Source organism: Bison bison, unplaced genomic scaffold (genome assembly GCF_000754665.1).
Source record: "Bison bison bison isolate TAMUID 2011002044 unplaced genomic scaffold, Bison_UMD1.0 scf7180017864066, whole genome shotgun sequence".
Lineage (NCBI taxonomy): Eukaryota > Metazoa > Chordata > Mammalia > Artiodactyla > Bovidae > Bison > Bison bison.
In genome coordinates, this window is record NW_011494638.1 from 667986 (window position 1) to 684286 (window position 16301).

Here is a 16301-nt window from a genome sequence, read left to right on the forward strand (position 1 = left end):
TCTTTTCTGGGTTCAGAACAGGAGTAAGTGAATGGAATTTCTGCAAGGAAGAGTCAAAGAAACACTGCATATAGTGCTACAATACTTAGAGCATACATGTAGGAATCAAACACTTGGGGATAATACTTGCTGTAGGAATTATTTTTTAAAAAAAGATTTCACAAAAGACCAAAAGAAAAAGAAATACTTGGGTTGTTACCCCTTCTTAACCTGAAATTCTAAATAAGAGAAATTTTTTGAAGAATTATAAATGAAATACTATTTACATATTCTATATTATTGCCTGGTGATTTAAAAGTTAAAAATATTTTATTTGAAATAAAATCTGTTACAGAAAGCACTGCATCTGATAAATATGAGAATTTCTATTTGCTATCCTATCAAGTGGCTAAGACAAAAAAGAAATCACTACTTTTGAGAACTGAAGTATTTTTCTATTTACAAGTACAAACAAAGTCAGAAAGATCTGACACAGAATAAGACAATTAAAATTCTATCGTCAAATAACAGATAAATTCAAAGAGCTGAAGTATGCTAGCAATGTCACCTTGACCAGATTTAAAAAAATCAGTTATTACCCTGAGATTCTGTTACTGAACAGGAACTCTCACATGTATAAGATGTATAAGAACCATCTTTAGGTGATGAGCCCAGAAATAAAATCTAGGATTCTGCCAAGACTATTCCTCCTACAACACAATGGCAAGGCTTTTGTGTGACACAGAAGCAGATCTAAATTTCTTGCCAACATCATGTTCTTTTTTTTTTTTTGCAGCATATGAATGAAATCATCCTTCTCTTGGAAAGTCTGTTAACTCTTAAGAAATAAACCAAGCAGATGGGGAACCAATACGAGGAACACTTTGGTTTCTGTGGTTGTATAATTAAAAAATAAAATGAGTAATTGATGAGAGTGATAGCTCAAAAAAGGGAAATAACTAGACTGAGTTCCATGGGATTAGAGCTATATTTGATGAGTTTGGGCCCATTTAACAACCCTCTGCCTCCCATCCCTGCCCACCTGCCCCCCCTCCCAGCTTCTCTTCTGCAAATGAGTGCTTTATATCATGAAGGCTAGCAAGTACAAAGTATATAATAGCTTTTTTTATTTTGCCATAATTTTTATAATGCCTATCAAGTTTTGGCTACATATAACAAACTGAAAAAAACTAAGAAATGCCAGATTTTTTTTAAGTTTAGCAATATGTAGGTTCACATAAAATACCTTTCTAAATATACATGTACCCGTAAAAATGGTCAGTAATGTGCACAAAAGCATGAAATATATTTTGAGTTCTTTTCATGGAAAAAAGAGCCCTCTTGGCTTATCAAATAATGCTGACCCTCCCTAATTACAAGCACTTCTTGAAGAGAATAATGTCAAAACCAATCATATTCCAAAATATATCATTTGTAGAGATAAAATATAAAGCTCGCATATTAGCTTGGAATTTATATTATACTAATTTTACTCAGACATAAATTGTCTAGTGAATTAAAAAGGAGCCACTTACAGGTGAAAGTAGATAAACAAAAGAAAACTGTTTATAAATGGGTAATATGTTAATTAGTATTCTGTTCTGCTTTAATTAATTTAAAAGAATCATTAGCTAAATCAACTATGTAAGATATAATTTCACAGTATTTGAAACTGCGTGAAGATTTCTGTTTAAGATATTTTAAAACTTGCCTGTAATTAGTTGGATAAACTGGTTTTTCCAGATCTCATAAAAGTAAACTGTAACCCATATTTTGTTTAATTATTACAAATACTGAATTGGTGAGGTTTAATTTAATAAGACTTTACTATATCTGCAGTATTAACTAAGTCAGATAAGGAATTATTACATTTAATTGAGGCTTACTTTAATTTTAAAAATAGTATCTTATATACATTTCTAGTTTGTCTGCAAAATCCTTTATATTTTCAATTTTCTATATGGACATTTATTTAGTAGAACACACCACTGTCTGCATTTTGATTATACTACTATACTTTATCTGAACTGAGAAGAACTAGCCAACAGATCAAACAATTAAGAGCTTATACAATTTGAGGTTGCATCTTCAGAAATCCTTTACAGAAAGACTGAACATCAAAACTATGTCAAAATTCTCATTAAGCTAAATTCTGATAATCTCTTCAAATTCAGAAACAATGAATTTCAGTTAAAAATACGTAATTTCTATAAAATACATTCTCCTTAAGAGCTTCTATTTAAAAAAAACAAACACAAAAACCTCCCGCACCCAAGTACAGTTAATACTTCTGTCTAAACCTCTTTCTCTTCCCAATTTTCTCGTTTTTGTCATATTTTCCCCCATTAAAGTAAGCACATTGTATTTTGGTTTCTTTTCTCCCTCCTCATTGTTCAGATGAACATTTTAATAATCTTTTAAGCCATGCTGTTCAAAGAAAACAGGCTATTTGAAGGTAAAGAAAATTCTCTAAGTTCAATGGTTTTCAACATGAGATCATTTTCCTAGACCTGTTTATTAAAAATCCACGCAAAGCAAACACTGCAACTGTAAACAGCTACTGAAAATTGGAAGTTTAAAAATAAAGCCGTTGAAAACACTTCATTACACACCTTCTCTGTGAAGCCCTTTGTTTCCACTGAAAACCATACTGGAATCCTTGTACAAAAGAAGTTGCCTTCTGGCTGTCAATAGCTATACAGTCAGTAACTGAGGGATCCAGATGTCTGCAGTGGTTAAAACAAATGTTCAGCCGTGGGTGCTGATTTCGCTTCGCTCTGTGTAAGGTTTTTCACAAAGGCAGCAGAGTAAGAGCGCACATAGCAACAGCACTCACAGCTGATTGGATGGAGGGTGTGCTCTGCCGCCCCTGCTCGTTGGGTCCACTACAGCTTCCCTTCTACTTGGCAGCGCTATCTTGTTGTCTTTGCTCCTCTTACCAACTCAGCTGTGTTTAGGCAACGTGAAAGGAAAGATTGGTGTGACGATAATGACAAAGTATTCTAGCATGAGTCCCTAAAATGTGCGTCTCTGGGTACTTTTAAAATGGAGAGAAATTCATAGGGCAAACATTCACTTCAGTCGGTGTTTCACATAAAACAGAGGACAAAGGGGTGGTGGAGGGAATCAATTTATTACTTCGCATTTCAAGTAAATCAGGTTCTACCATGTGAAACCCTCTGTAAACAAAGAATACAAAAATTTAGGACAATCAGGATAAAGCATTAACCTCTGTCTACCCAGAACTATGAATTACTTCACAACAAACTTCACAAATTCCAAGAAAACCAAGATTAGTTAGTTAAAACAAGGCAAGACCTAAAAATAGTCCTCCCTCAAATTTATGCAGTGTCTTTTAAGAGGGCAAGACAAACTGAGGTTAACAGGTTGCTTAGAAAAAATTGCTCAGTAAACTCTGACAATAAAAGATTTAACTAGGTATCTGCATTAAAATATCTCTCCTCATACAAACAATGACAAAAAACATAAAACAATGACACTGAGTCTGAATTAAATTTATTTTTCAGGAATTTTTTTCCCTCTAGGAAAAATGTTTGGGGGAGTCAATGCAGGTAGTAGCAGATAAACAGATATGAAGAATCAGAAAAATTTCTCATTTAGGAAATATTTCCCATGAACTTCACACAAACTAGGATAGTGTTTTTCAAACTTTTAAAGCAATGGAATCCTTTAAATCTGCATTCTTCCAATAAAATGCATTATTAGTGGTGGCATTAGGATTTCTATACAGGAGAGAGTAGGCAGAGGCAACAGCAGAAGCATACTATTTATTACTCAGATCTTTGTTTATGTGGAGTGTCTTGCGGATAGGGCAGAGAGGCTGATGGAAATGTTGGCACTATTAAAGCACCCCATGAGCACCATGAGGCTATTTTTAAATAAGAGGCTACAAACAACACTGCAGTTTCATATTAGTCCCAGAATCTACAAAATTCCTACCCTTGTAAAAGCTTTCAGGATCCCTGGAGTTCTACAGAATACAAGTAAGAGATATAACCTGTAAGAGTTAAACCTTATTACCTAAGTAGTATAAGGAAAGAACCCGATCGTTGGCTTAACAATTAGCCAGAAGGAGAGCTGCTAAGCCTTCTGAGAAATAACGAGAGAGATGTGTTTGGGAGCACAATAACCTCTGAGATAAGCGACTCAGAGAAAGAATGGCAGAGTAGAGAGAACAAGGATGTTGGAGTCAGGCTGACCAACTTGGGTTCAAAATATGAATCTGCCATTTAAAAACAGTAAGACCCTATACAAATTAGTAAACTACTCTGAGCTTCAGTTTTCTTGTCTATAAAATGTAATTAATTCACAGGACTACTGTGAAGGCTAAAAGGTGCTCTTTGCTAGTCAGACTGCTTTTTTTGGTTACTAAGGACTCTTAAGGTTCTTCAAAACTTAAGAGCCTTTGCAAATTCTATTCCTCATTTGCTTGGAGTGGTCTCCCACAATCCCTTCCACTGATAAGTCTCCCTTAAATTTCTCTTCCCCAGGGCAGCTTTCTGAACCTGGTCTCCGTCTCTCTATACTTTTTTCTTAGTACTTAGCTCACAAAATGTTAAATAATTATTTGCAAAATGACTGGTTGGACATTCTCCTCCACCACACTGTAAGTGCTTTGAAGGGAGATACTACAACTATCTACATTATTGCTTACCTAGCACCATGACTGATTTATATTCCATATACTACTTTATTTGATTTCATAACCATGCAAAGTTAAATAGAACAAGTTTAAATAAGAATATCAATTCCAAACATTTATTCAAGTCATACAACTAGAACCAAAGAAAATAGATTTTAAAAAAATTTTGGATAAATAATTGCATAATTCAAAATTAACTTCTTCCTATATCTTTGAAAAAAAGAATATATGATCTCTAAACTGTTTTAGAATACTTCCTTTCAGTTAAAATTCTTAAAATTTTTAATTAAAGGCTAATAATAGCCAGTTTCTATAATCTAAAACTATTAACATATTCAAAGAGAACTTACTAAAAATACTAAATTTAATCAGAAGCATGTAATTACAAGTGAATAAAATGAACTGGAAGAGACATGCCACCTTAAAAAGTAAAACGCAACCAAGAGATTTATTTAGCAAAATGCTTCCTCTGCTACCAGTTTTCAAAATGATAAATAAATTTCAAAATGGCACTTTATATAATTCTGAAGAATGGTTGCTTTTTCCCCTGGTTCACTGTGGTACACAATGCTATAAATAATCTCAACAGTCAACAAGTTAAAAATCTGAATAATATATCAATAAAATGCTATACCAAGTACTAGTCTCAGGTTCTCAATTCTCAACCCTCAACCAGGAAAAAAACCCCTTTTTGCCCAGTATGGTCATAATTGTGTTCTCCAAATGGGCCAGTTCAAGAAGTGTAAATTATCTATATTATACTAATCTAAGGAAATAAGTAGGAAGCAAATCTCCCATGAGTTTTTTTAAGCTACATATTCCAAATACAGAATGGAAAAATTTGAAATATTAACTGTTTCACATAATCCAAGTCCTCTGTTAGCAGAAACAATCGAACTATCTACTTTTAAGATGCCGTGCTTAGTCACTCAGTCATGTCCTACTCTTTGTGACCCCAAGGACTGTAACCCGCCAGTCTCCTCTGTCTATGGGATTTTTCAGGCAAGAATACTAGAGTGGGTTACCATTTCCTCCTCCAGGGGATATTCCTGACCCAGGAATTGAACCTGCGTCTCATGTGTCTCCTGTATTGCAGGCAGATTCTTTACCCACTGAGCCATCGAGGAAGCTTTTTAAGATACCTTATCTTTTAAGATATCTTTTAAGATATCTCTCTTTAAGAGATAACCATGCTAGCTTGGATAGTTTTTAAACAAAAAAGATAAATTGCTAGAAGAAAAAAGAACCCTTCAAAGGTAATTACATAGCTACTATATATATCACAAGAGTCGGACACAACTTGGCGACTAAACCATCATCATCTAAACCACTAAACCACCACCATCACTATATATGTAGGCCCATGGACCAGGCATAGTGCTAATTTCTTTACATGCCCATCTCCTCTGATAGTTACTATTCTCACAGATGAGAAAACTGCTTTATAACCTGCTCAAGTAGGCAAAACTAAGTGGGCAAAGCCAGGAAACAGGTATTCCTAAATTTGTGTGCTTTTAACAATTCCTTTCATAATTATATTTCCATAAGACAAATATGGCATCATATAAGAATAAACTTGAAATACAAAAATCTCAAGCTAACATTTTTCTATTTATTACTCATTCAATAACCACCACTACAGCCCCATTACACCTCAGAACTGTCATTGATGTTACTTACAAGACAGAAAAACAGGATTTGACTGCTAAACAGGGAGCCAGGCTATAGTTACATTAAGGACACAATAAAAGGTTCAATCTGTGAACTTCACTACTTCATAATCACAGATCACATACCTGATTCAGAGAAAGTAAAGGAGGTAGAAAAGAACATTGAACCAGGAACTACGGATCTGGGTTCTAGACTAAACTCTACCTTAAATACTTCTCTGAAATTATTCATTTCTAAATCAGAAATATTTTCTTTTTTTTTCTTCTTCTTTTGACTGCAATGTTGGTATGTTGTAAGGATCAAATGGGACAAGATACAATAATTTTGAAAAACAGCACAAATAGGATATTGTCATCACTGGTAGTCAGTCTTCTAGGGGTTAACATTGTAAACATGTTTGCACAAAATACAACCTAATTACTGAAAAGATCCCTTAAAGCAGCAAGACATAATGGAGAAGAGCTAGCGTGTCTAGGGTTCAAGTTCTTTCCTCTTAAGAAGCTGTACTGTCAAATGATTTAAGCTATCTGAGTCTATTTCTTCATCTGTAAAGTGGCAGTAATAATTTATCTAGAGTTATGAGCCATCTAGCCCAAGACTTGGCTCTCAGTTCAGTTCAGTTCAGTCACTGAGTTGTGTCTGACTCTTTGCAACCCCATGGACTGCAGCACGCCAGGCTCTCAAGCAATTTAAGTTTCCTCTTTTCTTTTGCAAACATCAGTTCTATAAATATGTTGCTAAACAGCAAATGTACATTCATACATACACACACACCAACAAATAAAAGGATAATACATTAGTAGTATCCCATATTAATATCAATAGGGATAAAATTTAAATCTTGACTATCATAGAAAGATTTTTATGACACTGACATTTTTAGTTTGTTAAATAATGTCACTTTAACAACACATTTCACAGTTCACTAACTTATTTGCAAGAAAGACTAAATAAAACTAAATTTTACAATTTAAGGAATTAAGAAAATTTATGACTTTTCTCATTAAATCCATATTTATTCAAAAATTATGCTGTTAGGTCAGTATTGGATAAATTAAGCCATAAAAAGGCTACATTAATTTCCACTCATATGGAGATTTCCAGTGATCATTATTGCTGAAATGATTATCCAGTGATTTGTATTCATTATCACATGGTACAAATAAGCCAAGTGACTATACAATCCAAACATATTGTGTTTTTAAGACCTAAAACACTTCATAAATTTGCAGTATTAAAAATAACCTAATAGGCTTAATTGAGATTGTCATCTTTCAAAAGATTTGGGGTTATGATGACCTAGATTAGTTTTAGGAGAAGAGCCTTGTTTACAAAATCTAAGATCTTGGAGAGAAGAAAATGTTCTAGCCTGTTTTTTGGCATCATTCATACTACATTGTTTAAAATGAGCAAGAACAGGGGTTATTTATAATCTAAGCTACTGGACAAACACTCTAATAATATCTTATCTACACACTAGATACATTTAATAAGTATCAAGACCAGGAATAAGAGTTAATTTTTAATATCCTATACTACTTGGGTCTTAATAAAAATACTATCATCATTCTTAAATAAAATACATGCCAGGATACACATGGATTCCCCTTTACCTAGACCCATATTTCTTTAAAGACATGGTCTGGGATGTTGTCAATCTTTCACTATTATAAAGAAGGGTATGTTTGATTCAGTCTTAAAAGTCCAGAAACAAGAATTTTTTATCCTGATAAAATGATATTTTAGTAAAAGTATTTCCATGGAGATAATGTATCTTACATTTACTCGACCCTTTGACAATCACAACACTGTGAAATAAGAATGAAGAAACAGAATCACCTAACAGAGGTCTAATTCCAAGTCCTGTTTGTCTCCCCCAACCATCATCACCACCCCCCTACAGCTAGCTATCACTAGCCATAAATTTGAGTTATGCCAATAGTCATACAAATGACAGGTCCTGCATTTAAAATTTTTGAAGAATATTAACAAAATCTAGTAAAGTAAAACAGTTTGCTGCTGCTGCTGCTAAGTCGCTTCAGTCGTGTCCGACTCTGTGCGACCCCATAGACGTCTGGCAGCCCACCAGGCTCCCCCGTCCCTGGGATTCTGCAGACAAGAACACTGGAGTGGGTTGCCATTTCCCTCTCCAGTGCATGAAAGTGAAAAGTGAAAGTGAAGTCGCTCAGTCGTGTCCGACTCTCAGCAACACAAGAAAACCTCATGCAGCTTTAAGACTCAATTGTTAAGTCCGCAAAGCTTTAATACTGTTTACTTGCATTTTTTAAAAATTTGTTCATTTCAGACTATTTCATACACTCTTGTTTCCAAATGATGTGACTGAACTCTTTTGGCTATCTGTTTGAATGCAAACTCTAATATATCTAAAACTGAATTAATTTTCCTCTGAATAGGATTCACCATTATTATCACTTTCACTTTCCTAAGCTAACAAACTAGAGAGAATAAAAATAGCCATTGATTATGTGTTTAAGGGACTGGTACAACTACTTTCCTCAGGTTATGTCATTACAACAAACTTCTAAAATGAATACATTATCTCAATTTTAACCAATGAGGAAACTGAAACTCAACCACCCTGCTTATTTAACTTATATGCAGAGTACATCATGAGAAACACTGGGCTGGATGAAGCACAAGCTGGAATCAAGATTGCCAGGAGAAATATCAATAACCTCAGATATGCAAATGACACCACCCTTATGGCAGAAAGTGAAGAAGAACTAAAGAGCCTCTTGATGAAAGTGAAAGAGGAGAGTGAAAAAGTTGGCTTAAAGCTCAACATTCAGAAAACTAAGATCATGGCATCCGGTCCCACCACTTCATGGCAAATAGATGAGGAAACAGTGGAAACAGTGGCTGACTTTATATTTTTGGGCTCCAAAATCACTGCAGATGGTGACTGCAGCCATGAAATTAAAAGACGCTTACTTCTTGGAAGAAAAGTTAAGACCAACCTAGACAGCATATTCAAAAGCAGAGACATTACTTTGCCAACAAAGGTCCATCTAGTCAAAGCTACGGTTTTTCCAGTAGTCATGTATGGATGTGAGAGTTGGACTATAAAGAAAGCTGAGTGCCAAAGAATTGATGCTTTTGAACTGTGGTGTTGGAGAAGACTCTTGAGAGTCCCTTGGACTGCAAGGAGATCCAACCAGTCCATCCTAAAGGAAATCAGTCCTGAATATTCATTGGAAGGACTGATGTTGAAGCTGAAACTCCAATATTTTGGCCACCTGATGTGAAGAACTGACTCATCTGAAAAGACCCTGATGCTGGGAAAGATTGAAGGTGGGAGGAGAAAGGGATGATAGAGGATGAGATGGTTGGATGGCATCACTGATTCACTGGACATGAGTTTGAGTAAACTCTGGGAGTCGGTGAAGGACAGGGAGGCCTGGTGTGCTGCAGTCCATGGGGTTGCAAAGAGTCAGACACAACTGAGTGACTGAACTGAACTAACTGAAGTTCAGAGAAGCTAGGTAATTTAATTAAGCTTAAACAGATCAGGTGACAAAACCAGAACTTTATTTATTTTTTTAACTTTTTATTTTACTTTGAAATACAATCAACGATGTTGAGATAGTTTCAGGTAGATAGCAAAGGGACTCAGCCATACATATACATGTATCCATTCTTCCCCAAACTCCCCTCTCATCCAAGGCTGCCACATAACATTGAGCAGAGTTGCCCGTGCTACACAGTACAACTTTGCTGGCTATCCATTTTAAATATAGAATTGTGTATATGTCCATCCCAAACTTCCTAACTATCCCATCCCTCTAATGTTCCCCCCAGTAACCATAAGAAAAATCAGAACTTTAATCAAGGTTTTTCAAGTTCTTCTAAATGCTAAAATAATCTGTAGGATTATATGTGCTGTGAAATTAATCTAAAGGTCTGGGACTATCATTTTCTTTTTAAATAAAATGGGAAAAAGAAAAGATCAGTTACCACTTCATGAGCAAGACTGAGTACCAAATTTTGTTTGGGAGGAGGGAATGCTGTTACAGGGCAGCAACTTCAACTGTTTGTAATTGTGAGCAGTCAAAAAAAATTTTAACCTACTGCTCCATGTGATACTACCTCTCAGTGACCCTCCCCCCACCTTAATTCTCTCCAATAGGTGTTTGGTTCTACCTTATCACATTCAACCAATATGGACTTTGGAAGCACATATTAAAGGCTGATATTATGTTTTACCGAGTCTGAGAAAGAAGTAATTGCTAGAGATTTACCACCAGAATGCATGAATTCTGTAACTACTGCATCTACCCTTTTGTGTAGAGGGAGCATTTTCTTTTTATTCACACAAATGTTGTAGTCAGCCTTTCAAAGCTTTCCATTTTAGATACAATCTCAGTTTACACAATTATTTTACCTAGCAACCTTGTGCAAAGTACTTATTTTTTGACTACCTCAATAGCTTCTAACCTTTTAGACCAGAAAGGTTTTAGTTGCATCACCTAGAGGGGAAAATCAACAAAGTATCATGAACTAATAAGCACCTCAAGTGAAACCTGCACTTACTGAGAAAAAATTTCCATTCCTTATTCTCAAAAACAAAAACAGAACAACCAACACATACACACATAACCCTATGGTCAAACCAAAAATATTTGAGACAACAACAAATAGAAAAGAGTAGTGGAATGTCAAAGATCTACAAGTCTGTGCAGGCCATCTGCTACTTTTTTCCTCTGGGCCAGTTCCCCTACTGGCCCTTTGCACCTCTTCCAAAACAGCAAAGGGTAACCTCCAGGAAAAAAAGTGAGGAAAGACTACATTTAACTATAGGTTCCAGAGGGCAAAGTTCATGTTAGTTCTTACTCATCATTGTATTTCTACCATGTAAGTGCCAGGCATGTATCAGGTGCCCAATGAACATGATTCAGGAGAAGAGAGGGAAAGGAATCCAATTGTCCAGAGTTTTACCATATTTAACAGTAAATTCTAAAAATAAGTCATTTTACCTATACACTGTACAATCACTAATTTAACATTTACCACAGAAGACACTGTTCATAAGAATTCTGATGACTTTGACTAAAATTTTTTTGCTAAAACGTGCAGTTTGGTAGAAACATTTTAGAAATCAAGACTTTCTGAAACAAAGTCCAGGTGTTTTGACTAAGTCAAAGCAAGCATTCCAGTCAATACCTTGATTTAGTACAAGAGTCCACATAAATTATAAAATATTAAATACAATACCCTACATAACACAGCAAGCTAGCTAAATACAGAATAAAACAGAAGTTAACAGAAAACAAGATTTAAGTGCACCAGCAGGACAGCACAACACTAGTGTGAACATAAAATTCTTTGTACAAAACAGTAAAAAAAGGAGAGACAAACTGTGAAATAGGATTGAACACAGGGACATCAGGCGTAAACCAGGACCATCCCAGGTAGCATTTAACCCATCCCATCCCCCAAGAAAATGTGAACTTCATGGTTAAAATAGATATATAAAACAGTTAATTCAAATTAAATTTTTAATGTAATTTTTTTATTCCATGAAACTCACTGAGTCAAAATATAAAATTTACGATATTTTATGGTATGTGAATACTTTACAGCTGTGCATCAGGTTTTCCAAATATCCTTTAAAAAAGTAACCATAAGCAACTCACTACATCCTAGCTATCTTGTTTGAAGGAAAGATCAAGTCTTCACCCACAAAGCACTGACAGTGATGAAATGTTTTCTCAACTATCTAACAAATGCCAGCCCTGTGCCAAGGACCATAACAGGTGTGAGGGAAGAAGTCAGATGCTGTCCTGCCCTTGGAGAATAAGTACTCTAGTGAAGGAGACAGTCTAAAATGAGCAAGTAAAGGATGCCCAAACAGTGGTACATGCCCTGGTCTTCTTTTGTTTCTTAGCGCATGCCAGGCTCTTTCTAAATTCAGGACCTTTGAACATACCACTTCTTTGGCCTGCAATGTTCTCCTCACTCATTACACAGCAGGCTCCTTCTTATCTTCGCCTCACTTTCTCAGAGAGGCCTTAGCTAATCATCCCAAGCAAGGGGGTCTTCTCCCTGCCCTAAGTTGTCACCTTCTTAACCTTTGTGTATTTCCTTCAGAGCACTTACAACATGTACTTTTCTTACTTGTTCAAGAAATGTTAATATACTAACAATAATACATCACATTTATTGAATATTTCTTCAGAGTCAAACACTATTCCAAGCACTTTACATGGATTACCTCATTTAACCACTATGCCAGTCCTTTATTTAGGTACTATTACTAGCCTTATTTTTCACATGACAAAACTAAAAATGGACTTCTTCCTCTATAATTCTTAATAATAAGCTTCACATTATTTCTTAACTTTTAAAATTTAGACATTATCTCTAATTTCTTTATATTCCTTTCTCTTTTTAGCATCCCAGTTTCAAGGATTAAATATTTATTTCACATTGAGTCTATTTATTACCATTTGACTTTCTTTTAAAAGTATGTACACACTACTTGGAGAAGAATGTTAAAATATAATCACCTAGCCTTTGTTTCTTCCACATTCCTTGAGGAAGGCTGAATGATCATGATGATCATGATCATGGGGCCAGAATCTAGGGGCAATTGTGCTCTTGTCAGAGGTAATAATATAGTATAGAAAAATTCTCAACTGGTTAGTAGGTAATTTGTTTTACTTTTATAGTTAGACAGGTTACTTTTTTTCCTTTGGGCCTTATGCTTTATCAGCTGTAAATAAAATGAAAGAGACTCACACTAAGGACCTTTTCAATTCTGATTTCTGGCAACAGCTTAACTTTGAGAGTAATCTCAGAATCATAAAACCATTTTCATGTCCTGAGCTCTTTAGAATGGAATTTAATTTGCACCATGATGTAACCTGATGACTTTTTTTTCCCTCCATTGTTAGTCATTCAGAGTCCCCTAGCAGATACCTGAACTCTGCAACATAAACTACAAGAAAAAGCACAGGAGGGTTGTTATATGCTGGACTACAGAAATATGTCTCCAGGACCAGCAGTCAATCAACAAAATAATTACCAAGATTTGAGTGCAGATTCCTCAAAGGCATAGATATGTTCCTTATTCCAACTTCTAAAGAGTGAGTATACTAACTTAAGAACACACATGCCCAGAGAAACAATTTTTAAGAAAGGAGTTATGAATGACAGAATCTAAGATTTCCTGCTGTGTTCTTTCTGCCACAATACACCGTTGAACAAACCCCTTGTATGACCAAAATTTTTTTCTTAAAGCTTTGGCGTGAAATGTTTATTGGGTTGGATAGGGGAGAAGATATATGTTCATTCTCTCCTTAACAAAGATAGAAAAGCTTATCAGTATTGAGGGGACCTCCTCACTCTTATAGCTCACATGAGGTTGGAAAGTATAAGGGCTTCTAATCCTCCAGAATTCATTAAGCTTCTACCATGAGAGAAGTAATCTCAAACTTCATCTTGTTTCCTCTTATTTGTTCTGCTGCTGCTAAGTCACTTCAGTCGTGTCCGACTCTGTGTGACCCCATTGATGGCAGCCCACCAGGCTCCCCCATCCCTGGGATTCTCCAGGCAAGAACACTGGAGTGGGTTGCCATTTCCTTCTCCAATGCATGAAAGTGAAAAGTCAAAGTGAAGTCACTCAAGTCGTGTCCGACTTTAGCAATCCCATGGACTGCAGCCTACCAGGCTCCTCTGTCCATGGGATTTTCTAGGCAAGAGTACTGGAGTGGGGTGCCATTGCTTTCTCCGCTTATTTGTTCTAACACACAGCTATTTTAAAATGAACCATGCAGTTTACTACTCTGAACAAAGTGTATCATAAAACAAGAGCCATGGTACAACCAGTATTGTATACCATATTAATATTCCCAAGAATTTTCATAAAAGGCAGTAATTATTAATCCCTCATATATTACAAAGAATGGTGGTGAAGGGAAAACATACAAAGGAGAAAACAATCAGTCAACAGTTGAGATGAGTGTTAGGTAATTTTTATCATACCAGGTTATAATATAATTTTGAGAGCTAAAAAACTGATTTTTTAAGACTGTCAGATATTCAGTATCTGTACTGGTTTACAATGAAATAATAGAAATGTACTGAAATTATTCTCCCAAGAAGTTCTTTTTAATCATAGAAAGCTAATAAATGGTGCCCTGCTATCAAATGAATGAAGCTGAAAGTCCTTGACATTCAAAACCCTAATCTCACCCATTCCTAAGTAACCCCTCCAATTCACATCAGTCGACCTGCTATCCCTGGATCATCTTTATTGCTCCTTGTGTCTTTCAGTCTTCCCCTTTTTAGTCTCTGTAAATTTCCATCTATCCAAATCATACTGTGTTTTAAGGCTCAATACAGCTGCTATCTCTTCCAAAAGACAGGCTTTGCCCCGAAATTAATCACCCTCTATGAACTCTGATAGTAGACATTACTTTAACTATTTACTGTATACAAGCATCTTATACTATGCTTGTTTATAGTTATCTCATTTGATCCACCCAATAACTTTGAGAAGTGGGAATAAATTTAGAAACAAAATTGGACACTGTAGAATTAATTCTTACAGTTATGAAACAAACAAATCATAGAAAAATAATACAAAATTTTTTCCAGTAATAAGTTTTATGCTACACCACAAACATATTAAAATGCATGCAGATATTCATTCAATGATAAATATTTACTGACTAGCTACAAAATGCCAGACATCAATCCATGCACTGACAAACACAGCAGTGGTTAAACACCACTAAGTCCCTGCCTTCGTGAAGTTTATATTCCTATTGAGAGAAAAACAAAAAAAGCAAATAAACAAACATAAAACATCAAGTCAAGTAGTGACAAGTACAATGAAGAGTAATTCAGAGTCAAGAGACAAGAAAAGACCTGTACTCTTTTGATAAGATGGTCTAGGAAGTGACAACTTCCTCACTTTGAAGAAGTGACAACTGCGTAGAAAGTCAAATGATGTAAAAGACAATCTTGAGACTTACAGTCCAAAAGGAAACAGCAAATGCCAAGTCCCCATGATGTCAATGTGTTTGTAGTGACTGAATAATGTGCCTAGGGTACAGGGAACCTTAGAGTACCAAGAAATGAAGTCAGAGAGGTAGCATGAGGCTTCAGGATTAAAAGTGGAATTCTTTCCAATGCAAAAATAATTTAAAATATAATTCTTTTTCAACTGGGAAGTCCTGGAATTTTACCAATACTCATTTTCCTCTTAAATCCACTTAGTCCAAGTAATTTTTTTTTCAAAAAAGTTAAACAAAATAAGGAAATACCCTAAAATCCTAATTAACTGTCCTATTTACATGACCTATTTTTTTTCCCCAAAAGCCAGTACTTTTACTTACTTGTACATTTATATATTCTTATGGTATTCTCCAAAAGCTTTCTAAATGTCCAACACCAGGGTCTAACTCCTTTTTTGTAACAGAAAGCAACTTCCTTCCTTAAAAGGCAGTATTACTATAGACAATACTGGGACTACTAGAGAAATATGAACATAAACAGTAAATTAGATATTAGCATTGTGCTAATAGATTTCCTGGATATGGTAACTGTATTACAGGTACATAGGAGAATTTTTTTTTTATGTTTTAATTGGAGGAAAACTGCTTTACAATGTTGTGTTGGTTTCTGACATACAACTGGAATCAGCCATAATTATACATATATCCCCTCCCAAGAATGCTTATTTTTAGGAGATACACACAGTAGTATGATGATAAATGTTTAACAACTGGTTCTGCAAAGGGAAAAAAAAAGTCCTGGTCTGTAGCACTGCCAATTTCCATGGTGTAACTACTGGTACCTTTGCTGATAGCAAGCAACCAACTGGACTGAGTAGAGAAGAAATGTATACAATCAGCTGTCACATGCTGCTACTAGCCAGTTTCATACTGAAGTACACAGGGTTGAAGTGTCATGATGTCCACCACTTACTCTGAATTTATAAAAACAAAAAAATAAAAAAGCC

The 16301-nt window shown here is 35.2% G+C and overlaps 1 protein-coding gene across 10 annotated transcripts in view; it reads right to left on the minus strand.

The window, feature by feature from the left end:
* FAM214A (family with sequence similarity 214, member A) overlaps window positions 1-16301 on the minus strand; it is an 84836-nt gene that overhangs the window by 56456 nt on the left and 12079 nt on the right. The window contains exon 1 of one of the 10 annotated variants that reach the window (XM_010836760.1): window positions 2592-5622. The exons of the other annotated variants lie outside the window; for them this stretch is intronic. Within the exon in view, the coding sequence (XP_010835062.1) occupies window positions 2592-2628 (37 nt within the window). The 5' untranslated portion in view covers window positions 2629-5622. Of the gene's footprint in view, window positions 1-2591; window positions 5623-16301 lie in introns of those variants that run through there. 10 annotated transcript variants of the gene reach the window in all.